Genomic DNA, 25,730 nt, shown 5'->3' on the forward strand with positions numbered 1-25,730 from the left:
AACTAATACCGTTAGGAAAGGTATGAACCCATAATTTCATGCTTCAGCTATGAGTGAAAAAACAAACAACAACAATTAACCATATATAATAAATAATCATTCAGAATAAGCATTGAACAATTCCCAAAAGGATTGATTTGCCGTAAAATGAACGACCACACGAATCCCTGAATCGTTTAGAAAAAAAGGTATTTTGTGCTTTCCATGATGTATAGAGGTCACGTGATGTCCGATTTTATCTCCTTCGTTGTATGGTCCCAAATATCCAAGTATAAGTTCTAGTACTGAGAAATACTATGAACTTTAATATAATTCGGTTATCTTTCCTCAATAATTTGAAAGCCCGAAGCTACCGTCTCGCCCCCTCCACTCTCTGCACGTCACTGTGTGTTTCGGTATTTACTATATACAAACAAAGATTAATACGACCCGAAGCCTTGGTGATATTTACAGCAGCTTTATTCCTGATGTTTCCTCCATTGAAAAGCTGCAACGCTGGTCCTAGACTTTTACTATCGACATTTTCCCCTACTCGAAGCCATTACTGTCCATAACCATCTTTCTTCCTCTGGCTACCGACTAGGTCTGCTAACTCTGACTCCCAACTCTCGACTAACTGACACGTGTATTTTTAAGCTATCTCGTTACGTCATTTTCATTATGTTCTAACATTCTTTTTCACAGCGTTATGTTCGTACTAGTTATGAAAACTGACATTCCTTTCTATTAAAACATTTTGACATGAGTAATTTTATCTGTAAATATTTATTTCGTTATGATAACATTCTTTCTTACATTTTATTTTTACAAATATTAACAACGATCATGATAATCATCGACCAGCAGATCTTTCGGCGTTGCCCGGTCAATAGCCAACATAACCTCTCCAAAGGATTGATTTGCCGTAAAGCAGACAAACCAAATTAACCAACAATAACAAGGCTCCAACCATTTCTTATCGTGTTAGGATGGGTGATAACGTGGTAATCTCAAAGCTATATGCCTAACAGGGCTCTAAGAAACATCCACAAGGAATCGGCATTAGGATGCGTCGTTCTGTGACCGACTATGCCTCTGTGTGTGGCAAGCAAAGACGTGTCAAATGTGGAACAGCGAGAGTGACAACCTTGCTTTTGTGCTATTTCTTTGTGTGTTCTAGATTAAACCTTCCTCGACTACGTATGCAACTGCCGATCTTTGCTGTTCTCGGTGTCGTAGGTGGAGGTGGGGGTAAAAACCCGCGGTCTTTCAGGTTAATGAATGAGTTGCTGTGACTAAAGATAATGACTTCGTGCAGACCAGATAATCTTAGAGCTCTAGCCAGAAATCTTACTCGCTTAACAACAACAACAACAACAACAACAATAACAATAGGGAGGTTACAGTAACTAAGTTATTAACTGCACGGACTATCAATCTGAGTGTGCCAAGTCTGAATCTAGTTCGTTGCACAGAAACACTTTCACTTAGGGGTGTTGACAACCTTCACATGGTCCCTCCCGTAACTGTCCCATGTCTTATGAAGAATTCAAACTAGAAAGATATCAGGGAAATAAATGTCAACAATCATCATCTGATTTATACGAAATGAATGAATGAATGGTGCTTAGTAACAATGACAACAACGGGAAGTAACGGTGGTTCAGTGGTTAACGACACGAACTGACGACCTGGCCGTCCCAAGTTCAAATCCAGCTCGTTCCACAAAAATCACTTTCACTTTAGGCTGTTGGCAACCTTCACGTGGTCTCTCCTGTAATCCGCCGATGAAAGAATTTTTGACTAGAAAAAATATCGGGGGAAACTGAAGATGATGATGATGATGATAATGATGATGATGAACAACAATAACAACAGCAACAATCGTTTTCAACTCCTACTGTTTCAAACGTGTGCACAGCAACATTATTAGACAGTTAAACGAATCAATACAAGATTTAAGTCTCATCTAGGGTGTGGGTAGTAATTAGGGTATTTATTTACGATTATAAATTATCTGGGTGGCCACTAATAACAGACACATCAGCGTTTACCCGACTTTAAAAAAAAAAGCAGAAGAAATAAAGAAGTGTGTAGAATTATCGTTCGTGTCATTGTAGTTGCGTCAGCGTGTTTTAGAACAGCATTTCTCAAGCTTTGCTTTTTTTTTTTTTTTTTTTTTTTTACCCATTACATAAACCCGGGCAAATTACGTGTGTAAAGAAACCCCAGCGCAATAAATAAATAAATAAATGGTGCAAGTCTATAAATGGGCCACTTATAATCTTTTTTACTATAAAAATTTGAAAAAAATCTTTATAATGTACGTACTTGTCACTGCATGAAAATGTCATATTCCAAAAATCACGTAAATCGATCAAGTAGTTTTTTTTTTTTTTTATTTAAGAAAATAAAATATTATGAGAAATTTTATCGAAGAAAAACTTCCTACCATCTTGTTTTTAAATGATACACTGCTAGCGACACCTATTGGGAATAAAAGATCGACAAGGGGGCAGACAATCGACTTTCCACGCTATAGAAAAAAAACTTGGAAAATTAAGACATTTATAAGTTATATGTTGAAAACGAAAATAACGTTTAAAATTCCAGCAAACGAGTAGTTTCCAAGATATGAAGAATTTCACGTAAATTGAGCACCCACACGTTGACGCTCCTCCAACAAAAATTCGGCAAATGTGTATTTCAGCGGCTTAAATTCAAGTTTTACACGTGTGAGTGCTCAAGCGAATAAAAATTTACATTAAATAAAAACACTAAAAACTTATCTTGCCTTTGATAACATTTATTTGTTATATATTTGTTTTTTGTTATTTTTTGACAACTTTTTCGAATCTATGTGTAAACAAACCCCCAAAATTTTTCAGGTAAGTTGAAAAGTAACATTTTGCTTTTGGTAATATTGATTTATTACACACACACACGCACACACACACACACACACACAATATATATATATATATATATAATTATTTTATCTTTTTTTTTTTACTATATGAATATATATATATATACTCGTGCACAAAAAAAATGGGCCATGATTAAAATTGGAACAAAAAAAATGGGCCATGATTGAAATTGGAAAGAAAACAATTTTTAAAATTTTTATCGCTTGTTTGCTAATAATTAGCTGTTATTTAGTATTTTTCAGATTATTAGTATTAAAGATGAGTCCAAGAAAAGTAAGACGACATCTTGACGAAAAAATTAAAAACCGAATTGCAGGATTACGACAAGCAAATTTGATTTACAAGCAGATTTTCGACATTTTGAAAGGAGAAAAGGTGGTAACATCTCTTTCAGCTGTGAAGAGAATTGGGCAAAGGTTCGAAATTGAAGGCACAGTGAGCAGGAAAGTTGGTTCTGGTCGCCCCAGAGCATCCACAATGAAGGACGATCACAGGCTTAAAATGACCGTTTTGAAGGATCGCAAAAAAACTTATGTTGACCATAGCAAACAATTCGAAACAGCAAAAGGAAATTCTCTTTCTAGAGTGGCAATATCCAGAAGGATGAAGGAAATGGGATTTTCATCAAAAAGATGTGCAAAAAAACCTTTAACTAAGAAGAACATCAGCGACAGAAAGACATTTGCATCATGTTATGGTACGAAAGATGCAGATTGGTTTAGAAATGTTTTCTGGTCGGACGAATCAAGATTTTGCCTTGCCAGTGATGCCCCTGAACGTTGCATCCGAAGATCCGGAGAAAGATTTTCACCGAATTGCATAAAAACCACAGTAAAATATGGAAATGGAGGAATAATGGTATGGGGGACCTTTTCTGCTGCAGGAGTTGGGGAAATTATCAGATGTGATGCGTCAATTAATGCCAAAGAATACATTCAAATATTAGAAAGAGGTCTATTACCAAGCATCCAGAAGTTAGAAATGAACAATGACATTATTTTTCAACATCATAATGCCCCTGCACACACAGTAAAAGTCACAAAGAAGTGGCTTACTGATAATTCAATTGATGTGATGTTTTGGCCTGGCCAAAGCCCAGATTTAAACCGAATGGAAAATATTTGGGCTATAATATCTCGTGCATTAGCTAGAAAAACTTTTTCCAACTAAGAAAAATTATAGGAAGCAGTACAAAGAGAATGGAATAACGTCTCCTCTTCACAGTGCTCCAAGTTGGTTGAGAGCATGATAAAAAGAATTGATCTTTTAAAAAGATCTAAGGGCAATTCCATTCCATACTAAGTTTTTATTAAAGTAAATATCTTACTCTTTATATTTTTTATTCATTTTCGTTTATTATTTAATTGCATTTTGTGTAATGCATCTTTTTATGCAATAAATTGTAAATTTCTTTCCTGGCCCATTTTTTTTTTTTTTGTTCATGAGTGTATATATATCTCGTTAGTTATCATTTTTGTTATAAAACCAGAAGATGCATTTATTCGACACTCATAGTATGCTATTCATATCCGTCAATGTAGCACGTCTCACACGTGTTTCGTTGAATAATGGAAGTTCACCTAACAACTCATAAGACATATGTATTCCGCGAAAAAGTACAGTGGGGGGGGAGTTGTTATTGTTTCCTTAAAATAAAAAGAATATATATATATATATATATATATATATATATATATATATATATATATATATATATATATATATATAGTTTTATTGCGTATTATAAAAAAAAAATGCCTCCAAATCCTCTTTGAAAATAAGAGTTTGATAATAATTTGATGAAAACAAAAAAAATTTGGTAATGAAAGAGAGAGAGAGAGAGAGAGAGAGAGAGAGAGAGAGAGAGAGAGAGAGAGAGAGAGAGAGAGAGTAAAACCTCCTGGGCAACATTGGTAGGTACAGTCAGTTTTAAAATTAATCATCAAAAATAATTTCGTGTTGATATTTTTATTTTTGTGAAAGTAGACAGCAAACGAGATTACGATAGATAGAGAGAGAGGGGGAGGGGGAGCTTAACACGATAATCCGAATTGTACGACATAAGTTTTGACGGCTACTATCTACCTTTTTCATCATTAAAACCAATCCTGTCATACAACTATAACTATAATAAATACGACCGGATAATCCTCATCATAAATATATCATGCGAAATAAATGAATAAACATTATAAAAAAATAAAACAAAAAAAAAAATAAAAAAGGATAATCTTTTTTTATTTAAAAAAAAAAAAATGAATTGATCAATTATTTCGCATGAGTGAAGAAGACAATATGAATTTTAAAAAAAAGAAAAAAAAGAAACTTTTTTTCGCCCTAAACAAGATATATTTCCACTTGCACATAACGGGGATACTATTTGGGATCGTGTCTAACAGGGGACTGTAGAGAGTTGAGCAGCAAGATGTCTGTTCACATTACATTTAAACTTCTGCAAGTTTGTACAGTCAGGCAAGCAGGAAACAGGGAGGAAATTCGAAAGTCTAGCAGTCCAAGGTAATAAACTAGTACAGTAGAAGGCTTTCTGGCATTTGGGAAGGAGCATAAGCAGTGAAGGGGTGGGATTTTGCTGCTTGTCAGGTTATGCGGGAGTATTGTACGTCGAGGTGGCACAAATGCTACGAGTCCATTAGAGCACATTCCATTAGAACAGTTGTAAAACAGACACAGTGATACATTACAATACTGCGGCGATGGGACAGAGGTTAGAGCTTCTTGGCCGACTTTTTTTATATTTCGTTTTCTGTGAGTTTTACAACCAATATTTTCATCGGCCATGATGAAATAAATAAGGGGGAACAATTTGGGGTTAATTTCTATTTTACTTATGTAAATGATTTAAGTTGAATTAATTTCAGCATGGTCATTAATCCCAAACAACTTATATTGTACTTATTTAGAATAAAACTTATTAAAAAAAAAATAATATTAATAAATATATGTATTTATACTGTTCGTACTCGTCATGGAGCGAAAATATCATATTCCAAAAATTACGTAAATTGATCAAGTAGTTTTTTAAAACTAAGAAAATTGATTTTACGATTTTTTTTAATTTGTAAAGCTAATTCTGATCTAGATACTTCGAATTGAGCTGTCTCCCCTTATCCATTTCATCACGGCCGACACACTTGGTAATGAAATTTGATTTTCTGATTTAAAAAAAATTGATCAATTTACATGATATTTTTGGAATATGACATCTTCGTTCCGTGACGAGGACGTATATATATATATATATATATATATATATATATATATATATATATATATATATATATATATATATATATATATATATATATATATATACTAAGTTTAATCATACCCGTGAAATGCCGAAATCAAAAATCGTCAAGAAACATATGTCACCATATTTATAAACAAATCAAGAACGGGGTGTCGCTAAGTAAGGGCGATAATTCATGTTCATAATTTTCTACTTAGAAGACGTACTCTATAAAGATGGCGACTATAGATTTCTTGGAGAAGTATTTTGAAGCTGATATGATTGTATATTGAGATACATAAATGATAAATAAATAGATAGATATGATCAGACTGAAGATTATAGATATGAACATATTGAGATCGATATCAATTAAACAGACAACACACGCACACACACACACGCACACACACGCACACACACATACACCCCCATATATATATATATATATATATATATATATATATATATATATATATATATATATATATATATATAACTCGCATTAATTCACTGAGAGAGATGCATGCACCCTCAGTCTTCGTTAAGACATGCACCTAGGAGAAGGTAACTCTGATGTAAAAACCTGCAGTCCACTGTGTACTCTGTCCTGTGGCAGTTATCTGCACCGACGGAGGTTAGCAGTAATACGTAATACGAAGTGTGGATGGTTCTACACAAAGCCTTCACCACTATAAACAAATCATCTGTGTGGATTTCCGAACAACTTAGTTGTGGCGGAGCCTCATACGTCGAATCGACGGGAGAGTCCATATATATACACACACATATATATATATATATATATATATATATATATATATATATATATATATATATATATATATATATTCATATTTTCATAATTTACAACTTAGCTCTATTCACGTATTGAGCATTACTGGAACAAATACTGAAAAACGATATATGAAATATTAGATCTCCTTCTCATATTATATATATATATATATATATATATATATATATATATATATATATATATATATAGAGAGAGAGAGAGAGAGAGAGAGAGAGAGACAGACAGACAGACAGACAGACAGACAAAGATAGATAGATAGATAGATAGATAGATAGATAGATATCCGAACATATTACTCGCCATCAGTGGCAAGATATGTTAGCATTTTTAGCTAAGATTAATGTAGCGCGTATGCATCATTAATTTAGAATGAAAACGTTTCTATCAAGTCGCCCTTTTACTGTAGATTAGAGTGTAGTATCTGTTCTAAACTTTATGTTTTAGGAGTTTTGTCTCGTTTTTTTTTTTTTTTTTTTTTTTTTTTTGCGCACGCGAGTGTTTGTTTGTTTCATGAATAACAAGAGCAAGTAACTTTATTTTCTAATAGTTATCTCCCTCACGTGACCTGAGGACCAACGAAACATACTGTGTATTTTGTATATGTAAATATATAGATATAAACATAATTTAATCTTCTGAAATGGTAAGAGATACAGTTAGTGTGACGGTTTCCTTCGATGGAAGTAAACACGAACGGTACTGTGTAGGTTATTTGTCATAAGCTTATGTTAATACTATATATATATATATATATATATACACATATATATATATATATATATATATCGATAGATAGATAGATAGATAGATAGATAGATAGAAGAAGAAGAAGAAGAAGAAGAAGAAGAAGAAGAAGAAGAAGAAGAAGAAGAAGAAGAAGACAAGATGAACATACTGAGATCGATGGGTGGATAGATATGAAAAGTCAGATAGATTTCAATATATATATATATATATATATATATATATATATATATATATATATATATATATATATATAATATAAAACTGTGTGTGTGTGTGTGTGTGTGTGTGTGTGTGTGTGTGTGTGTGTTTCTGGTCACGAATAGGCTCCTATATGGTTGACTATTTTTAAAAACTGATTACATATAATGATAGAAGATGTATCGAGGCACAGGAATGGCTATGTTTGATCTGGCAGAACGGTGGTTCATTAAAATTGTAGGATCTGAGTTCGCACCTGGTCCACAAAGTATGGAAATAAAAAATTTAAAATTAAAAGAAAACGTTTACAAGTGTTTTTGATATAGATGTACATAAGAATACTTTGATATGTTTTAACTTAAATAGGGATGATATAATAAAATTGTGGGGTCTGCGTTCGCACCTGGTCTCCATAGAATGGAAATAGGCACAAATTTTAATAAAGACTTTTCATATATATCTGCGTAAGTATACTTTGATAATCATGTTTCAGTTTGAAGAAATATGGTATAATAAAATCATGGGGTGTTCGTTCGCACCTGACCGCCATAGAATGGAAATATGTCACAAAGTTTAACAAGATTTTTTTAATATAGATCCACAGAGTATTGTGATAAGTGTTTCAGTGTGAACAGGTATGGTATAATAAATTATTGGGTATATATATTTTATTTTTACTTTCATCATATTTTGCTTTGGTTTTGATACCCCCAAATTCGAAGCTATCTCTTTACAACCTTTCCTTTTCATAACCTATCATACTTTCATAAATCAGAGTCCATTTCTGTGGGCTGTTTTTGAACCCAGTAAACGACGGGTACTTTTGCTAGTGTATATATATATATATATATATATATATATATATATATATATATATATATATAAACTGAAATTTGTAATCCGCTTGTATAATACTTAAAAATTAAAGTCCATATAAATATTAGTACCAATATTTATAAGACAATGCAATCAGATAAAGAAGCTCAATATACGAAATGGAGCAATATTGAACCTAACTACACCATGAAATATCCTGTTTTAATGTTAACTCCCTTTAAGTCTTTTCATACAAACTTAGTTTTTCGGTCTATGTGCTAAATAGCAAACTGTATAACTGCCTATCAACATAATTTTGCTAAAACATTTCATCTGGTCATTATGAGCCAGTTATTGAAAACCAATGCACTAATGAAAAAAACTTAAATTTTTTGTATCGCTTGCTGAATATTTACTGAATTTAAGTACACACACACACACACACACACACACACACACACACACACACACACACACACACACACACATATATATATATATATATATATATATATATATATATATATATATATATATATAAGTCATAAAAATATATATGGCAATTAAGCTACACAGCATATTCCGCGTTTTATCCACGCTAGTATTAGTCAGGCTTATCGGTTATAATAGATAAGCCTGACGAATCCTAGCGTGGATGAAACGCGGAATATTCTGTGTAGTTTAATTGCTATATATATTTTTATAACTTACTACCTGTGTATTGAGCACTGTTGAAGTAAATACTTAAATTTTACGCATAAAATTATACTTTCGTATATTAATTTATGTGATTAAATGAAGTAATCATATACACATATATATGTGTGTGTGTATATATATATATATATATATATATATATATATATATATATATATATATACATATATATATAGTTGTATGTATATTAGTGATGGGACGATTCCAATATTTTTCCGATAACAATTATTTGTTCTGATTCCTTTCATGTCTCTTTTTGTAATTTTCGGATTACCTTACGCATACATGTAGCATGTGCGTATATTTTCGCAAACGAAAAATATACACATGTATTGAGGTGAGGCTATAAATTTAAGTTTTATTGGTAATTTAAAATTAATAAATATCTACTATCTTATCATCAGTACCAGCAAAGGGAATTTTTTTTTAATTTGGAATTTCTACTGAGAAAACGTACAAAAGAAAAGAATACATAATGAAAAATATACATCCGCAAAATTTGCCAGGTGAAATAATATGCGAATAAATCTTCTTGTCACAAGTAATACAATTTAAAAAAAAAAAAAAAATGGTAATTCCAGCTGACACACGACACGGCGAATCTATAATTGGAAAGTGATGCTGCTGCCCAGTCCCAAGAAAATGAGACGAAATGCAGAAATGCACAAAAATAGATAAATAAATAAAGAAAAGAAAAAGGACATACCTTGAGGATCGTATCTCAAACTGGGCATGTTTAAATCTCCTTTTTGCTTCGAGGTCGCCAAAGTGGTTTTTTTGGTCAAAATACGATAAAGTAAAAACGCTTCGCGATTTTGTTTTCCTTTAAAGAAAGTGCACACAGAAATCCCCAGCTGCTTGCTTCGGTTGTTGATTATTATATACTCTCTCTCTCTCTCTCTCTCTCTCTCTCTCTCTCTCTCTCTCTCTCTCTCTCTCTCTCTCTCTCTCTCAGTACGTTTTTGGCTTAGACTTAAGGTTGCAACTATTCAACTAGTAGGAAGAAGAAGAAAAAAAAAAATTAAGAAGTGTTGCTGAGGTCCAGATATGCAAGTTAAAAGCAACTATGAATACGTCGTTCCTTCTTGACTTGTCCTCTTCTATGTGGCTAAGTCCGGACATTAAAAAAAAAAAAAAAAGGCTCACAAATAATACGACTGGTAATTTGTCGTTGCGAATGAATGGATGATCAAGTTGATGACAGGAGCGGACAGTTTTCTTGATTGCGTTTTTTTTTCTCTCGACTTGCTGCGTCGCCGTCGTCGCTTCTTCTCCTTCTATCTCTTTTTGCGCGCACGTATTAATAGCCTTTGCCTTCCCGTACAGTCATGTGACCAAGTCACATTTGTGTAATGTTTGTTTTAGTCGTGTCCACGTTTTTTCCGGCTCTCCAAGCAGTACTGATCCATAAAATTTCCCTCAATAATGTTTTCTTTTTTAAAATTTTTATTTTTACATCACAAAAAAAAAAAAAAAAAAAATGACACACAGTAAACTAAAAAATTAGTACTCTCACTCTTTGGATTAAAACGCTAGCTGAACGCGAACGTGCGGCTGTCGTGTGCGTGCTGTCTGCTACTAAATCCGTTTTGTAGCAGTGCCTCTATTTTTATTTATTTATTTATTTTACTTACTATAAAGCTCAATGACACCTACCTACTCATCGCATGAGCTAACAAACACTGAATAATAATAATAATAATAATAATGGATGTGTATATGTCCGTATCTTTAATCCTACGACTTATTGGATCGTTGCGTGCGTATAAGACAATAATTGTGTGTGTGTGTGTGTGTGTGTGTGTGTGTGTGTGTGTGTGTGTGTGTGTGTGTGTGTGTGTGTGTGCGTGTGCGTGTGTGTGTGCGTGTGTGTGTGTGTGTGAAAGAGAGAGAAGGAAGGGAGGAAGGTCAGGGATCAAAGGTCAGGAGATCAGAAATTATTTTAAGGGTTTAATTTATTTTTGTCAGCATTCAAAAAAAAACAACAACTGATGTTTACTTTACCAATTTTTACCCACTGAAAATATCTAAAAGAAAGAAAAAAAAAAGGAAAAAGAAAAAGAAAACGATTATTCGTTTATTTTTCCTGGATGAAGAAGTTTATAGATCCGAGATTATTCTAGAAATCGGAACACGAACGTAAATATATTAAATGCCAAGAACAATTCATTATCTTTAAAAACTTATTATACTTAATAGAAGATAAAGTGCCAGCAAGTTATTTCACTCTTCTCATACGCAAACAGTTTCGGCAGTTGAGTTCAATTATTATTATTATTATTATTATTATTATTATTATTATTATTATTATTATTGGGAAAGCGGACTCTTTCATATGTAATATATTGATTTTGGCATTCTGTGGATGCCCAGCATAAATGGAGACGCCCTGGTATTATTGTAGCTCTTTTGTTAAAACTATAAAAGTATTTTCTAAGATAGCAGGGACGCCCGGCGTAGCCTGGTCGTAAAATACACTTAAATGTGATATTTTAATTTATACAGATTTCGTATATATTCTTATAGAGTCAATTTTCCATCGCTCTTATATATTATAAAGTTGTGATCCCAATATATATATATATATATATATATATATATATATATATATATATATATATATATATATATATATATATATATATATATATATATATATATATATATATAAAGTTAGCTGGTTGGGAGAGGTCAGAGAAAGGCTATCAGAAATGCAGCAGATGAAGAACGTTGAGATAAAACCATCGACGACATTAAGGCTGGCATACGAAGGATGACAAACTGGAAGGCAGCTGGTCCAGATGGAGTGGATGGGCTTCTGGTTTAAACAGTTTCCATGCCTTTATCCGCCTATAGCTGTTGCTCTGCAAAGGGTTGTAGAATCGGGAGATGTCCCTGATTGGCTTGTGAAGGGAAGAACAACACTGATTAGGAAAGATCCTGCAAAAGGAACAGATGCCAATAATTATAGACCAATTACATGTCTACCACTAATGTGGAAACTGTTAACTGGAATATTTGCGGAGAACATTTATGAACATCTTGAGAGTAATTGTGTTATTTCTGACGAACAAAAAGGTGCCGGAAAGGGTCGAGAGGTACTAAAGAGCAACTACTAATTGATAAAGCATTAATGCAGGATGCGAAGAAGAAGAAGAAGAAGAAGAAGAAGAAGAAGAAGAAGAAGAAGAAGAAGAAGAAGAAGAAGAAGAAGAAGAAAAAATTAAGAAGAAGAGGAATCTGAGCGTAGCATGGATCGATTACAGAAAGGCTTATGACATGGTTCCTCATTCATGGATACATGAAACACTATTGATGATGAAGGTTGCTGAGAATGTGGTAGGGCTTTTGGAGACAAGTATGACTCAATGGAAAACGGTGCTGACAGCAAACAGAGAGGAGATGGGGCAGGTTGGCATTAAATGTGTAATATTTCAAGGAGATTCGTTATCGCCACTTCTTTTTGTAATGATAATGATGCCACTGAGCATCCTCTTGAAGAGAATAAATCTGGGGTATACTTTTAGATCTGGTGACAGACACCTCAACCATCTACTATTTATGGATGAATTGAAAATATTCGGTAGAAATGAAAAGGAAATGGAGAGACTGGTAGAACTTGTAGGGACATACTCAGAAGACATTGGGATAAAATTTGGGATTAGTAAATGTGCGGTGCTGGTGATGAAAAGAGGAGTAAAGGTTCATTCGAATGGAATAGTACTGCCAAATGGAGAAATCATGAAAGAAATAGAAGATACAGGATATAAGTATTTGGCAGTGTTGGAGGGTGTAGGCATCATGAACAGAGAAATGAAGGAGAAAGTAAGAAAGGAGTATCTTAGAAGAGTGAAACTAATTGCAAAGTCGAAACTGTATGGAGGAAATCTAATGAAAGCAATGAATGCATTGGCAGTCAGTGTTTTGAGATAGAGTGCGGGAATTTTAGAATGGTCTGACAAGGATTTGCATGCCATGGATATCAAAACAAGAAAGGGTTTTAGCAATGTTTGGTATATTTCACATTCGAAGTAGTGTAGCAAAACTGTATCAAAAGAGGAAAGACGGTGGGAGAGGATTGAAAAGTGTAAAAGATTGTGTTAGAATTGAGGAGATGTCGTTGAAGGAGCATGTGGTTAGAAATGAGGATTGGATGCTCAAGGTTGTGGCCAATGAAGTGGAGGTATGTGAGACCAAGGCTGATTATGTGAAACGTATGGATAGAGAAAGGGCAGAGGAACTGGCTAGGAAGAAAATGCATGGAAGGTTCTCCAAGGATATAGCAGAAGTGGCTGGGTATCTGGCTAAGAGTACTGAAGCTTTTGTTTGTGCAGCACAAGAGCAGGCATTAGGAACATGATTGTTCAAAAAAGTGGTTCTAAGAGAGGAAGTTTCTGCAGAATGCCGGATTTGTGGTAAGACCTCAGAGTCAACTGCGCACCTTGCAGCAGGGTGTAGTGGACTGACCCAGAGAGAGTACCGCAAAAGACACGACCGCATGGGACTCCGGTATATTGGGAGGTGTGTAAGAGGGTGGGGGTGAAGTGTGCTGGAAAATGGTTTGAGGATGGCAAGGTAGAGGTATGGTGGGACAAAAGTGTCATAACGACCAAACAATCGGAACATAATTGTCCAGATTTGGTAGTCATTGACAAGGTCTCAAAAAACTGGCAGATTGTAGACTTTTCAGTACCCTGGGACAGGAATGTGAGAGAGAAGGAGAATAAGAAGTGGAGTAATTATGCTCCATTGGCCTTGGAGATAAAGCGTATACATGGGGTTAAAACACAAATAATCCCGGTCGTAGTTGGTACACTAGGAGTAGTATCAAGTCGTCTGGAAGGACAACTGAAAAAACTACAAATCCCCGATGTTTTAGGCGGCATTTAAGACCTCTGCAATTATAGGTACCACCACCATCATTAGGAAAACCCTTGATCTTTGATGCTTTTGATTTGAAGCTGAGGTTAAGGGAAATCCTTTGGAAATGAATCCCATCCCTTTCCAGAGAAACGTTGATAAACGATATAAGAATTATTATTATTATTATTATTATTATTATTATTATTATTATTATTATTATTATTATTGTTATTATTATTATTATTATTATTATTATAATTTTTACTATCATTATTATTATTATTATTATTAATATTATCATTATTACCATCATTATTATTATCATTATTATTATAATTATTATTATTATTATTATTATTATTATCATAATTATTATCACAATTATTATTATTATTATTATTATTATTAATATTATCATTATTATTATCATTATTATTATTATAATTATTATAATCATTATTATTATCATCATTATTATTATCATTATTATTATTATAGTTATTATTATTATCATTATCATCATTGTTATTATCATTATTATTATTATCATAATTATTATTATTATCATCATATTCATAATTATTACCATTATTATTATTATTATTATTGTTATTTTTATTTTCATCATCATCATTATTATTATTATTATCATCATTATTATTATTATTATCATTATTATTATTATTATCCTTATTATTATTATCATTATTATAATTATTATTATCATTATTATTATCATCATTATTGTTATTATAATTATTATCAACATTATTATTATCATTATTATTATTATCATTATTATTATTATCATTATTATTATTATCATTATCATTATTATCATTATTATTATCATCATCATTATTATTATTATTATTATTATTATTATTATCATCATCATCATTATAATAATGATTATTATTAGTGCTAGTATTATCATCATTATTATTATCATTATTATTATTATTATCATTATCATTTTTATCATTATAATTGTCATCATCATTATTATTATTATTATTATTATTATTATCATTATTGTTATCATTGTTATTATCATCATCATCATTATTATTATCATCATTATCATCATTATTATTAGTAGTAGTAGTATTAAAATCATCATTATTATTATTATTACTATTATCATTATTATTATTATCATTATCATTTTTATCATTATAATTATCATTATTATTATTATTATTATTATTATTATTATTATGACTATTATCATTATTATTATTATCATCATTTTTATTACTATCATTATAATTATTATTATAAGCATTATTATTATTAGTAGTAGTATTATCATCATCATCATTATCATTATTATTATTTTATTTTATCATTATCATCATCATTATTATTACTATCATTATTATTATTATTGTTATTATTATTATTATAATCTTTATTATTATTATCATTATTATAGTAATTATTATTGTTATTATCATTATTATCATTATTATTATCATCATCATCATCATTATTATTAACATTATTATTATTATTAATATTATCATTATCATTATTATTATCATTATTGTTATTATTATTATTATTATTATTATAATTATTATTGTTATTATCATTATTATCATTATTATTATCATCATTATTATTATTATTTATATTATCATTATTATTATAATTATCATGATCATTAGATTATTATCATTATTATCATTATTATTATTATTTTTATCATTATTATTATCATTAATATTATTATAATTTTCATATTTATTATTATAATTTTCATATTTATTGTTATCATCATTAATATTATTATTATTATTATCATTAGTATTACTATCATTATTATTATCATCATTATTATCATTATTATTATTATTATTATTATTATTATTTTCATTATTATTATCATTATTATAATTATCATCATCATCAGTATTATTATTATTATCATCATCATTATTATTATTATTATTATTATCATTATTATTATTATTATCATCATTATTATTATTATTATTATTATTATTATTATTATTATTATTATTATTATTATTATTATTAACCTAATAAAAAGGTATAAATAGATGAGCAGTATCACTAGTAAGATACTCTGGACCGTTCATAGTATGGACCAAAGAAGAACTGAAATAACTCGATCCGAAGACCAGAAAACCCATGGCCATTCACAATGCACTACACCCAAAGGACGATGTTGAACGACTCTATGTGAAAAGGAAAGAAGGGGGGAGAGGACTGGTTTGTATAGAAGACTGTGTGCGTGATACAAAAAAAGAACTAGAAAAGTACATAACGTAAAACACTGAACATGGCAGCGAAAGACACGGAAAAAATTAAAAAAAAAAAAAAAAAAAGCAGAAAACAGTGACGAGAAAAGAAAAATGGGAAGAAAAACAATTGCATGGAAGATTCATAAGAATGACAAAAGATGAGAATAACGAAAACACATGGACATGGATGTGAAAAGGGCACCTAAGCCAAGAAACTGAATCCCTAATAACTGCAGCATAAGATAACTCGATTATAACCAACCTCATCAAAGCAAACATCGACAAAACACAAGAAAATAGTAAATGTAGACTCTGTGAACAAAGAGACGAGATGATAAACCATATAGTAAGTAAATGCAGCAAACTGGCTCAAAAGGAATACAAGATGAGACACGACCAACTAGGAAGGCCAGTACACTGGGAATTATGCAAACAACTACATCCCGAACACACAGACAAGTGGTACAAACATAAGCCAGCAACAGTACTTGGAAAGAGAATCACAAAATCCTATGGAACATGGACATATAAATGGATAAATCCATCAAAGCAAGAAGACCAGATGTCGTAATAATTAACAAGAAAGAAAAGTCCTGTCAAATCGCAGACTTTGCTGTTCCAGCTGATCACAAGGTGAATATACAAGAAAAGGAGAAATGGAGCAAATACACAGAGCTAGCCAGAGAGCTGAAAGGGTTTTGGATGATGAAGAAAATCCAAATAATACCTATAATGTTAGGAGCACTAGGAACAATCCCCAAAAACTTGAAAAAGAAAAATAAAAGAAATTGGAATCAGAGGAATGACTGGAACGATACAACGAATATCAATAATGAAAACAGCTGAAATATTAAGGAGAACTCTTGAATGCGGAAACTATCACACGTGAACCACATGCACGTGTCAGACAAAGCACTACATGAAACCAAGAACATTGAAGCGGCAAATCTATAAGTTCTCTAAACCCCATCACCGCCTCCCCCACACCAAAAGACAGAGTAGTCAAGGAGGAAGAATGACCAACGAGAGAGCACTGACCAGACCCCCCCCCCCCCGCTGGACAAGTGCAAAGAGAACTGGGACCTTGGAAAAGCTTATTGCCACTCGAATTCCAGTGAAGATCAATGGCCACTGCTAGTGAGAAATCAATGGTAAGCGGCTGTTGCGACAATGCAAAGTCATTTGTAAATGTTATCGAAAGAGGTGGAGAGTTCTGGAAACCCGGGGAGACTTGCTGTCACTCAGTTTCCAGGGAACACCACAGGTTGCTATCAAGGAGATATCTTTGATTAACTGTGTGAAAGCTCCTTGTGAGCCAATAATAATAATAATAATAATAATAATAATAATAATAATAATAGTAGTAGTAGTAGTAGTAGTAGTAGTAAGTTGCATGCGTCATTTGCATCGGTCAGTCTTATACAATAAATCGTCCATGTAGTCGTTTCTTTATCCATTGTATTTTTCTCACTTATTTTCTGTTTCTTTAATGCAACGTTTCTGAGAGATAATGCAAAACATTCCAGTAACACTTTGGAATGCAAAAATAAAACGTGATATTAATACATTATTTAATTAGCGCATAATTGCAATTTCCCTTTACTCCTAAACAGCTCATTCGTTTGTAATTAACTGAAAACTAGAATCCTTAGAAAAATATGTAAAGCAATATAGTTTGAAAATAAATCTGTCCCATCAATTCTTTAACGTCCACTGCAACAATTTAATTAAAACAAGACATTTATTTTAAAGAAAATGCAAATGAAAATAATCTTCTACGTTAGAACCGATTTATACAGTCAGCCCTAATAGTTTATTATTTTGTTTTATTAAATTTAATAAGATGGCGTCCTAGTACATAGCAATTAAAAAAAAACTCTCACAACTGAAATTGGGGTTTTATCTGTTACATCGCTGTGTTAGGTGTGTCAGAAACCGACTTTACGAATGCGTGAAAAAATATTGAATAATTTGACCTCCTATCTTTCCAAGCTTATAACTACTTGAAAAATGTAATTCAAAGCCTAATTTTTATCAATTAAAAGCAAAGACCAATTTAAAAAAAAAAATAACAGGTTTAATAGCAAATTATGCAATATTTGTTTGTTTTTTTTAAATCGGTTTTCTTTAAAAAGATTTGAAGAAAATAAACGAAATTTAACTTACGTCGATTATAAAAAAATCGATATAAATTCCAAAAAATCACTTACCCATAAAAATTCCTAATCAATGTGTAGTTCCATTCTTCATTGTTAAGAATTTATCGATATTTATATTTTAAAATCCATTTATTTTTTAATAAGACAATTTTTTAAACGTCTATTTGAAAAACGCGCCATGAAGAAAGTATTTTACGTTTTTATCCAAAACGGGAAGTAGTTTTTTTTTTATTGTTTTGAACTACGGATGGACATGAGGGAAGTAAAAACCACATTTCGCGTTAGTCGTCTAGCCTGGTCTGTGAAGAATATGTGTTCCCATAGTTAAAAAAATAATCAAATTTTACTTATAAGATCTTGCCTGTAAAAAAAAGACACTCATGGAATTTTTTTTTCTTTTCTCAAAGAAATACACAAAGTTTTGATCTATTATATTTTCATTCTTTTTTGTCGAGTGAATTTTTTTTTTAATATCTAAACCAAGAAAAGATTGAATGAAATAGAAAAAGATTGTCGTCATCGTCCATTACTTACTGGACAATATAAGTAGAACATAGGCTTTGAATTAAAAAAAATAATAATCAACGTGTTTTTTTTTAAAAAAAATAACGTGTTTAAAAAAAAAAAAAAAAAAGGTTTTACACTTTGGACTTTACGAGTTTTTATATTTTATTTGCAGTTTCGTGTTAGGGGTGTCAAAAAATTCCCCCAAATTCTGATACACCTATCGCTGTGCCCTTTTCTCTTTGAAAACTTTTTTGTTGTTTTTTCTGATGAATCCACGGAGGGAATATCCAGTATTGACATAAAAATATCGGTTGTTTCCCTATGAACGAAACAGATCTGCAAATGTATCAAAGTTTTTGTCTTGATATAAAAATGATCGGTAAGATGAGTAAAATATGGATAGGACTGAACTATCGCGAGTTGAATAAAAAAAAATGCAAGTTAATTCTGATCACATAAAGAAGGGAAAAAACAAAAAACAAAAAAAAACAACAACAACAACAACAACAACAATAACAAAAACACCAACCATTGATTTTGATTTTTTTTTATTTTAATTATGGAAATAGATTTGCGTTTTTTCCCCTTTCCCCATTCATTTGGCAAGATGTTGTGTGATGGGATGGATATATAAGGTTGACAAGAAAGTTCATGCTGCTTTTAATTTTGAAATTCAGATGAACATATCTCGGCCGAAACAAAACATAATTGATTGAAATAAGCACCATCAGAATCGACACACTTTTGCCAACGCAAAACAAGTGCATTTATGCCAGTAACGTAAAAATCTTGCGTTCCGGTGGCAATGAAGTCGCTGAAGGCGTTTTTATATCGCTTAGGTTTTTGAAACATTTCTCACGCAGAAAGTTGTCGAGATACTAGAAAAAGTTGTAGTCGGTAGGTGAGAGGTCTTGAGAGTATGGCGAATGAGGCAGAGTTTCGTAGCCAAATTCGCTTAACTTCTGTAGGGTCGGTTTTGCAACGTGCGGTCGGGCATTGTTGTGGAGGAGAATTGGGCCTTTTCTGTTGACTAATGCTGGGTGTTGTTGTCGAAGTTTTTGATGCATTTCATCCATTTGTTGACAGCATTTCATCATCGTAATGGTTTCGTCTGCATGCAAAAAACTGCAATGGACAGACCACTAATTGTCGTATACGTTACTTCTAATTCAGAAGCAAGTTCTCGAACAGTTGTGTTTGGATTGACTTCGGCTAAGGCTCTTAATTGATCGTCGTCAACATCCGATGGCCGACCACTATGCTCATTATCTTCAAGACTTTCGTTGCCACCACGAAATTTCTTAAATCATCATTATGCTGTGCATCCAGTGGTGGTTTTTGAGCCAAACGCGAGCTGTTTCAGCAGCTTTTCGACCTAGCTTGAATTGAAATAAGAAAGTTAGGTAAATTTTTACGACGTGTCCCAGCGTATTATAAACACCCCAACCTCCCCATGTTAAGAACGGTTTTCAGAATAAACACTCCCAACCTCCAAAGCCGTTCTTAACATGGGGAGGTTAGGGGATGTTTATTCCGAAAGCCGTTCTTAATATGGGGTGATTATGGGTGTTTACTACGCTGGGGCAGTTCGTAGAAAAATACCGAAACTTGTACGGATTTGCTTTTTTCCATCTTGTATTCAACGTTCTGAAAAGAAAACAGTTTTTTAAAACGATTGTAATTTTAACGATTAGATAGAGCGAAAAAAAAACGCTCTTTAAAATGATATATAAAGTAAAGGTATTATAATGAGACCTTATTTTAAAATTCATCATTTGAAATCAAAATTAAAGATTTCTTGTCAACCTGATATATTTACGTACAAATATATGCATATTGCTCTTAATTCAAGATATGGTTTCTCATTAAATCCTGGGAAATGCGGGGTCTTTCCGCTAGTAAAAGAAAAAAAAGTTAAAAGAAACCCTTCAAGTCTACAGAAAACGCAAAGAGAGCTAAGGGTGGAGGGAGAAGGTTTTTAAAAAAACACGTGTTTACCCCCCCCCCCTTTACACTACTCTACTGTTAGGGTTGACTGCATCTCCCCAACGCCATCATAAAAAAAGGCTTGTCTTCCCACTTGATTTGTATCACGTGTTTTGTGTTTGTAAACACAAAAACTATGTCTGGTGAAATTTGAGGAGGTTAGAATTGCTTTCTTTGTTTTTACGCACTTTATTATAAAATTTAGAGAAGATCATTCGTGTTTGTTTATTTGATTTAGAATTTAATTTAACATTTCTTCTTTTTTTTTTTTTACAAGGGAGTCACCACTTATCAAGGCTTGAAGGCCATTCAAGGAAACGGGTTAATGGTATAAGTTGAGTAGAATTTGATTATTTAAGGAGACGGTTCAACAAGGACTTTATTTTTACACTGGACTTGAAGGCTACCATACTGTAGTCGGGCGGGAAGCAGACAATGCGAAACAGTGCTCCATAGTCGGGCAGTTTTAGGAAGTATGCTTTGTTCATGAAATTTGCGTTTAGATTTAGGCACAGATAGAAAGTGGGAGAAATTGTTGATAATGATTGTAGCTTCTTCTTCTTCTTCTTCTTCTTCTTCTTCTTCTTCTTCTTTAATAGTACAGGATAGTTAACAATCAAAAATTCGTATTGCCTCCCCCCCTCAAAACATAGCTTTTTCTCCACTGAACACTACCTGCGAAAATGATTTGTAAGATTTTTACAGTTTAAAAAAAAAAAAATTATATACTAGGCGGGTTCCACCACTATTTTTTTTTTCTTAAGAATTCTTGGCTGTTAACTATTCCGTACTTTTATCATTCAAAAAATCGGCACTTGTGCATAGGTTTGAAGGACAATTTTTTTTTTTTTTTTTCATTTTGGGACAATTCCAAGGGAAGACAATTCAAATTTTATTTTCTAACTTATGTATGTGATAACTAAGGTAATCGTGACTGTCGAAACGAGACTCTCGAGCTTTTTATATAAGCATTCTGTGGAAATTGCATTCTGTTAGCGGCAGTTTTGTTGTTTTTTTTTTTTTGTTTTTGTTTTTTCTTTTTACAGGCAAAAGAGCTCAACACACGTAATCAATACTCGGACCCTCTTTAAGTTTAATTTGATTTGGTTTAATAAAACAAGCATTTATTTATTTATTTATTTATTTATTTAAAGGGATTAGTTTCTCGGGGTCGCCCCATACTGTTCTCAAATTCAGCATTGACTCCACCTGTTCTGGTATGTTTACATTACAGATGGACATCTATAAACAGACACTCCTTGGTCTTTATTAAGATTGTTAATTTCATGCAGATCACAAAGCGACATTTAAACAAACAAAATTTGAACTCAGGTCATTAATTTCGTTCTTTTTTATTTTTTTAATTTATTTTTTTCTTAATGTCAACACAAAACTTCTTAAAATAAATCCGATTCAATTTTAGTTTAGCGATTCCATGCAAATACTTGTATTTTTATGTTTCAGAATATTTCTAGACTTACAATTTGGATTATTCGAATTATTCGAACCACTGTTCTCATCTTGGGCATCATTTTCATAATGTTTCGGTCGATGTAACCTTCGACCTTCTTCAGATGCATTCTGTCGAACTCAGAAATCTTTGTGTCAAACTAGAGAATCTATACTGAAGTTCGAAAGAAAACCCTTTATTTAACACACGTATATAGCTTGTTCTCGTCCCTTCAGCCATCACCGGGTAAAAGTACTAAGTAATTCGTAATTGTGTTCTTAGCATCATTTACGTCAAGTATTGGATCTTCAAACTCCAAAAGATTGTCATTTGGAACTTATTATAACTTAGCATTTTGTGGCTCCAAAAATTCATGCTAGAATTATCCGCAAGGACCAGTAACGTAACCGATGTGTTCTTCAGTAATAACCAGTTATTTGCTAGTAGATATACTAGCTTATATATGAGCGATTATGCAGGATGTGTTGTAGACAGAGAGGTAAGTGATTATATTTAGGCTGATATGGAGCTAAACATGAATTACAGTGAGATGTTTGAAGCTCTGGTTAGTTTGGAAAAAGCGACCGAACTGAGAACACGCGTTTTAAATTGTTTAATGAAACGATAATATAAGTAATCAATGCGCTTAACATATAATTGACTCTCTGTCTTTGTCTGTCTGTCTGTCTACCTGTCTGTCTGCCTGTCTCTCTCTATCTGTCTGTCTGTCTGTCTCTCTCTGTCTCTCTCTCTGTCTCTGTCTCTGTCTCTCTCTGTCTCTCTCTCTCTCTCTCTCTCTCTCTCTCTCTCTCTCTCTCTCTCTCTCTCTCTCTCTCTCTCTCTCTCTCTCTCTCTCTCTCTTGGGCTTTTCATTTACGGGACGTTCATTTGACGGAATAAAGTATTCGTTCTTTAAGAATATGTCTGTGTACATAATTGAATTATTATAATAAGAAAGCATATCGCACAGCCTTTTGGTTTAACTGATAAAAATATCAGCAGTGTAGGATAACAACAAAAGGACGAGCGCATGCGCACATAGCACGAACAGGTTTTGTGTAAATATAGATCATTAAATAATTAATAATTTCAATAAATAATTAATATTAAATGCAAATGCAAAAATAATTGGGGTGTCTAAAATACGCATGGTCCACAACGCTATATTAACGGGTGATCGGCATGACACTGACATATTTTATTTGTGGTGCATTTGTTATTTCGGTTCTTCTGTCGTACTTATGCATTTAGGAATTTGATTTACCGGATTAACTTATTTGTATTTAGCTTCTCTTTGATTTATCTGATTACTTTTTTAAAAGATCATTCTCAACTTTGTGTTTATTTTTAAGTTAAAATGACGCTTGATTTGTCAATGTTTCATTTTAAGGTCACAATGATGGTTGGTTTCTCTACCGAACGAGAGACTTGCAATGAGAACAAATATCTCTTCCAACCAAATAAATATCCAACCAAACAGAAACAATCCTATCGCATCATCTCTATTTTATGACTCGGCACAAGAAAGTATTCGTTCTTTAAAAAATAGTCTGTCTAATCAATTGAATACTTATATTAAGAAAGGATGTCGGGCTGTAACGTAGTACCCGTTTTCACGTAGAGTTCGTCGCAAGGTTACAAAGATTCAGTCTTTTTTGTGAAACACAGACATTTATCTACAGGTACTTTCCAAAATAAGATCTTGTCTCTTATTCAAACGTCCTCTTGCATTCTAATGTGCTTAACAAACCCCTGCCGTGTCGAACACGTGGTACTCCGTCCCTGTCCGTCCATATTTAACATGCGTCTTTCCCTGTTGCACTCGGGCCACCTGTATCATACGTCTATCTCTCTGTCTCCTTTAACATCAAGGGTCAACTTTTTCCTTTTTTTTTTATAATCTTTTCTTTCTTTCCTCGCTGTGAAGTAACCTCGCACATGGTTCGGTCATTTGCATGCAACTGCTGCTACTTCCACACGCGCGTCCGGGCTCTGTTACAGGACACCCTTTTGTTTTAGCTGATTAAAATATCCCAACTCGAAAGGAAGGATAAAAATAAATGAACAGATACTCGCATTAATATTAAATGTAACTGCAACAATAATTGAGGTGTTCAAAATATACATGGTCCACAAAGCTATGTTAACGGATGCTGGGCGTGACATACTGACATATTTTGTTTCTAGTGTATTTATTCTTCTATCGTTCTTATGCACTCGAAAATCTGAGCTGGCAAGGTTCAAAAGAGTTTACCTTTGCGGTGTCTAGCAAACTTCCCAGACAATTTTGGGTCTAAACATTTGAAATTGATACATAACGGATATTCAGACATTTGGCAAGCATTTTAATCAGTTTGGGGGCGAAAATTTGGCTGCCAATAGGTCAAAGTTGAAAGAGTTGACCTTTGCAGATTCTACCAGATTCCTCCGCCAATTTTGGGTCTAAAGACTTGAAATTTTAGATGTAGGTAACTTGGACATGGGTAAAACTTTGTATTGTGATTTGAAACCAAAATAATATATGTTAAGGAGTCAAAATTGGGATCAAAGTTTTAAAAAATTGATCTTTGTGGTCTCTACGAAATTAGACAAATTTTGGTCTAAACATTTGAAATCTTACATAAAGTGTATTCACACGTAGGGTAAGTTATAAACAGTACATAGGGCACGAGCAAAGCCGGGCTGAACTGCTAGTATATCTTTAAAAGTTAAATTGTCTCTGTGTGTCTATGTGTGTACATTTTCCTATCAAACTACTCCGCCAATATTGGGTCCAAAGACTTGAAATTTTAGATCAAACTTTTTAATTTGATTTGAGCCCCCAAAAATAAATGTTAAGGGGTCAAAATTAGGGTCAAATTTAAAACAAATTAACCTCTACAGTCACTACCGAATTACTCAGCTAATTTTTGGTCCAAACATTTGAAATTTTGCATAAAGTGTATTCAGACATACGGCAAGTTTTTTATCGGGGTTCAACATATTTTACCTTTACGGTCTATCAAACTATTCAGCCAATTTTGGGTCTAAAATT

General features: G+C 32.4%; 1 protein-coding gene across 1 annotated transcript in view; it reads right to left on the bottom strand.

Moving 5' to 3' along the window:
• LOC145287909 (allograft inflammatory factor 1-like) overlaps window positions 1–10,799 on the bottom strand; it is a 185,922-nt gene extending 175,123 nt beyond the window's left edge. The window contains exon 1 of the mRNA XM_080135857.1: window positions 10,165–10,799. Coding sequence (XP_079991983.1) covers window positions 10,165–10,192 — 28 coding nt within the window. The 5' untranslated portion in view covers window positions 10,193–10,799. The remainder of the gene's footprint in view (window positions 1–10,164) is intronic.
• Window positions 10,800–25,730: the final 14,931 nt, after the last annotated feature.

The sequence above is a fragment of the Euprymna scolopes genome, chromosome 11, assembly GCF_053919585.1.
Source record: "Euprymna scolopes isolate OS-2025 chromosome 11, ASM5391958v1, whole genome shotgun sequence".
In the NCBI taxonomy this organism is placed as follows: domain Eukaryota; kingdom Metazoa; phylum Mollusca; class Cephalopoda; order Sepiida; family Sepiolidae; genus Euprymna; species Euprymna scolopes.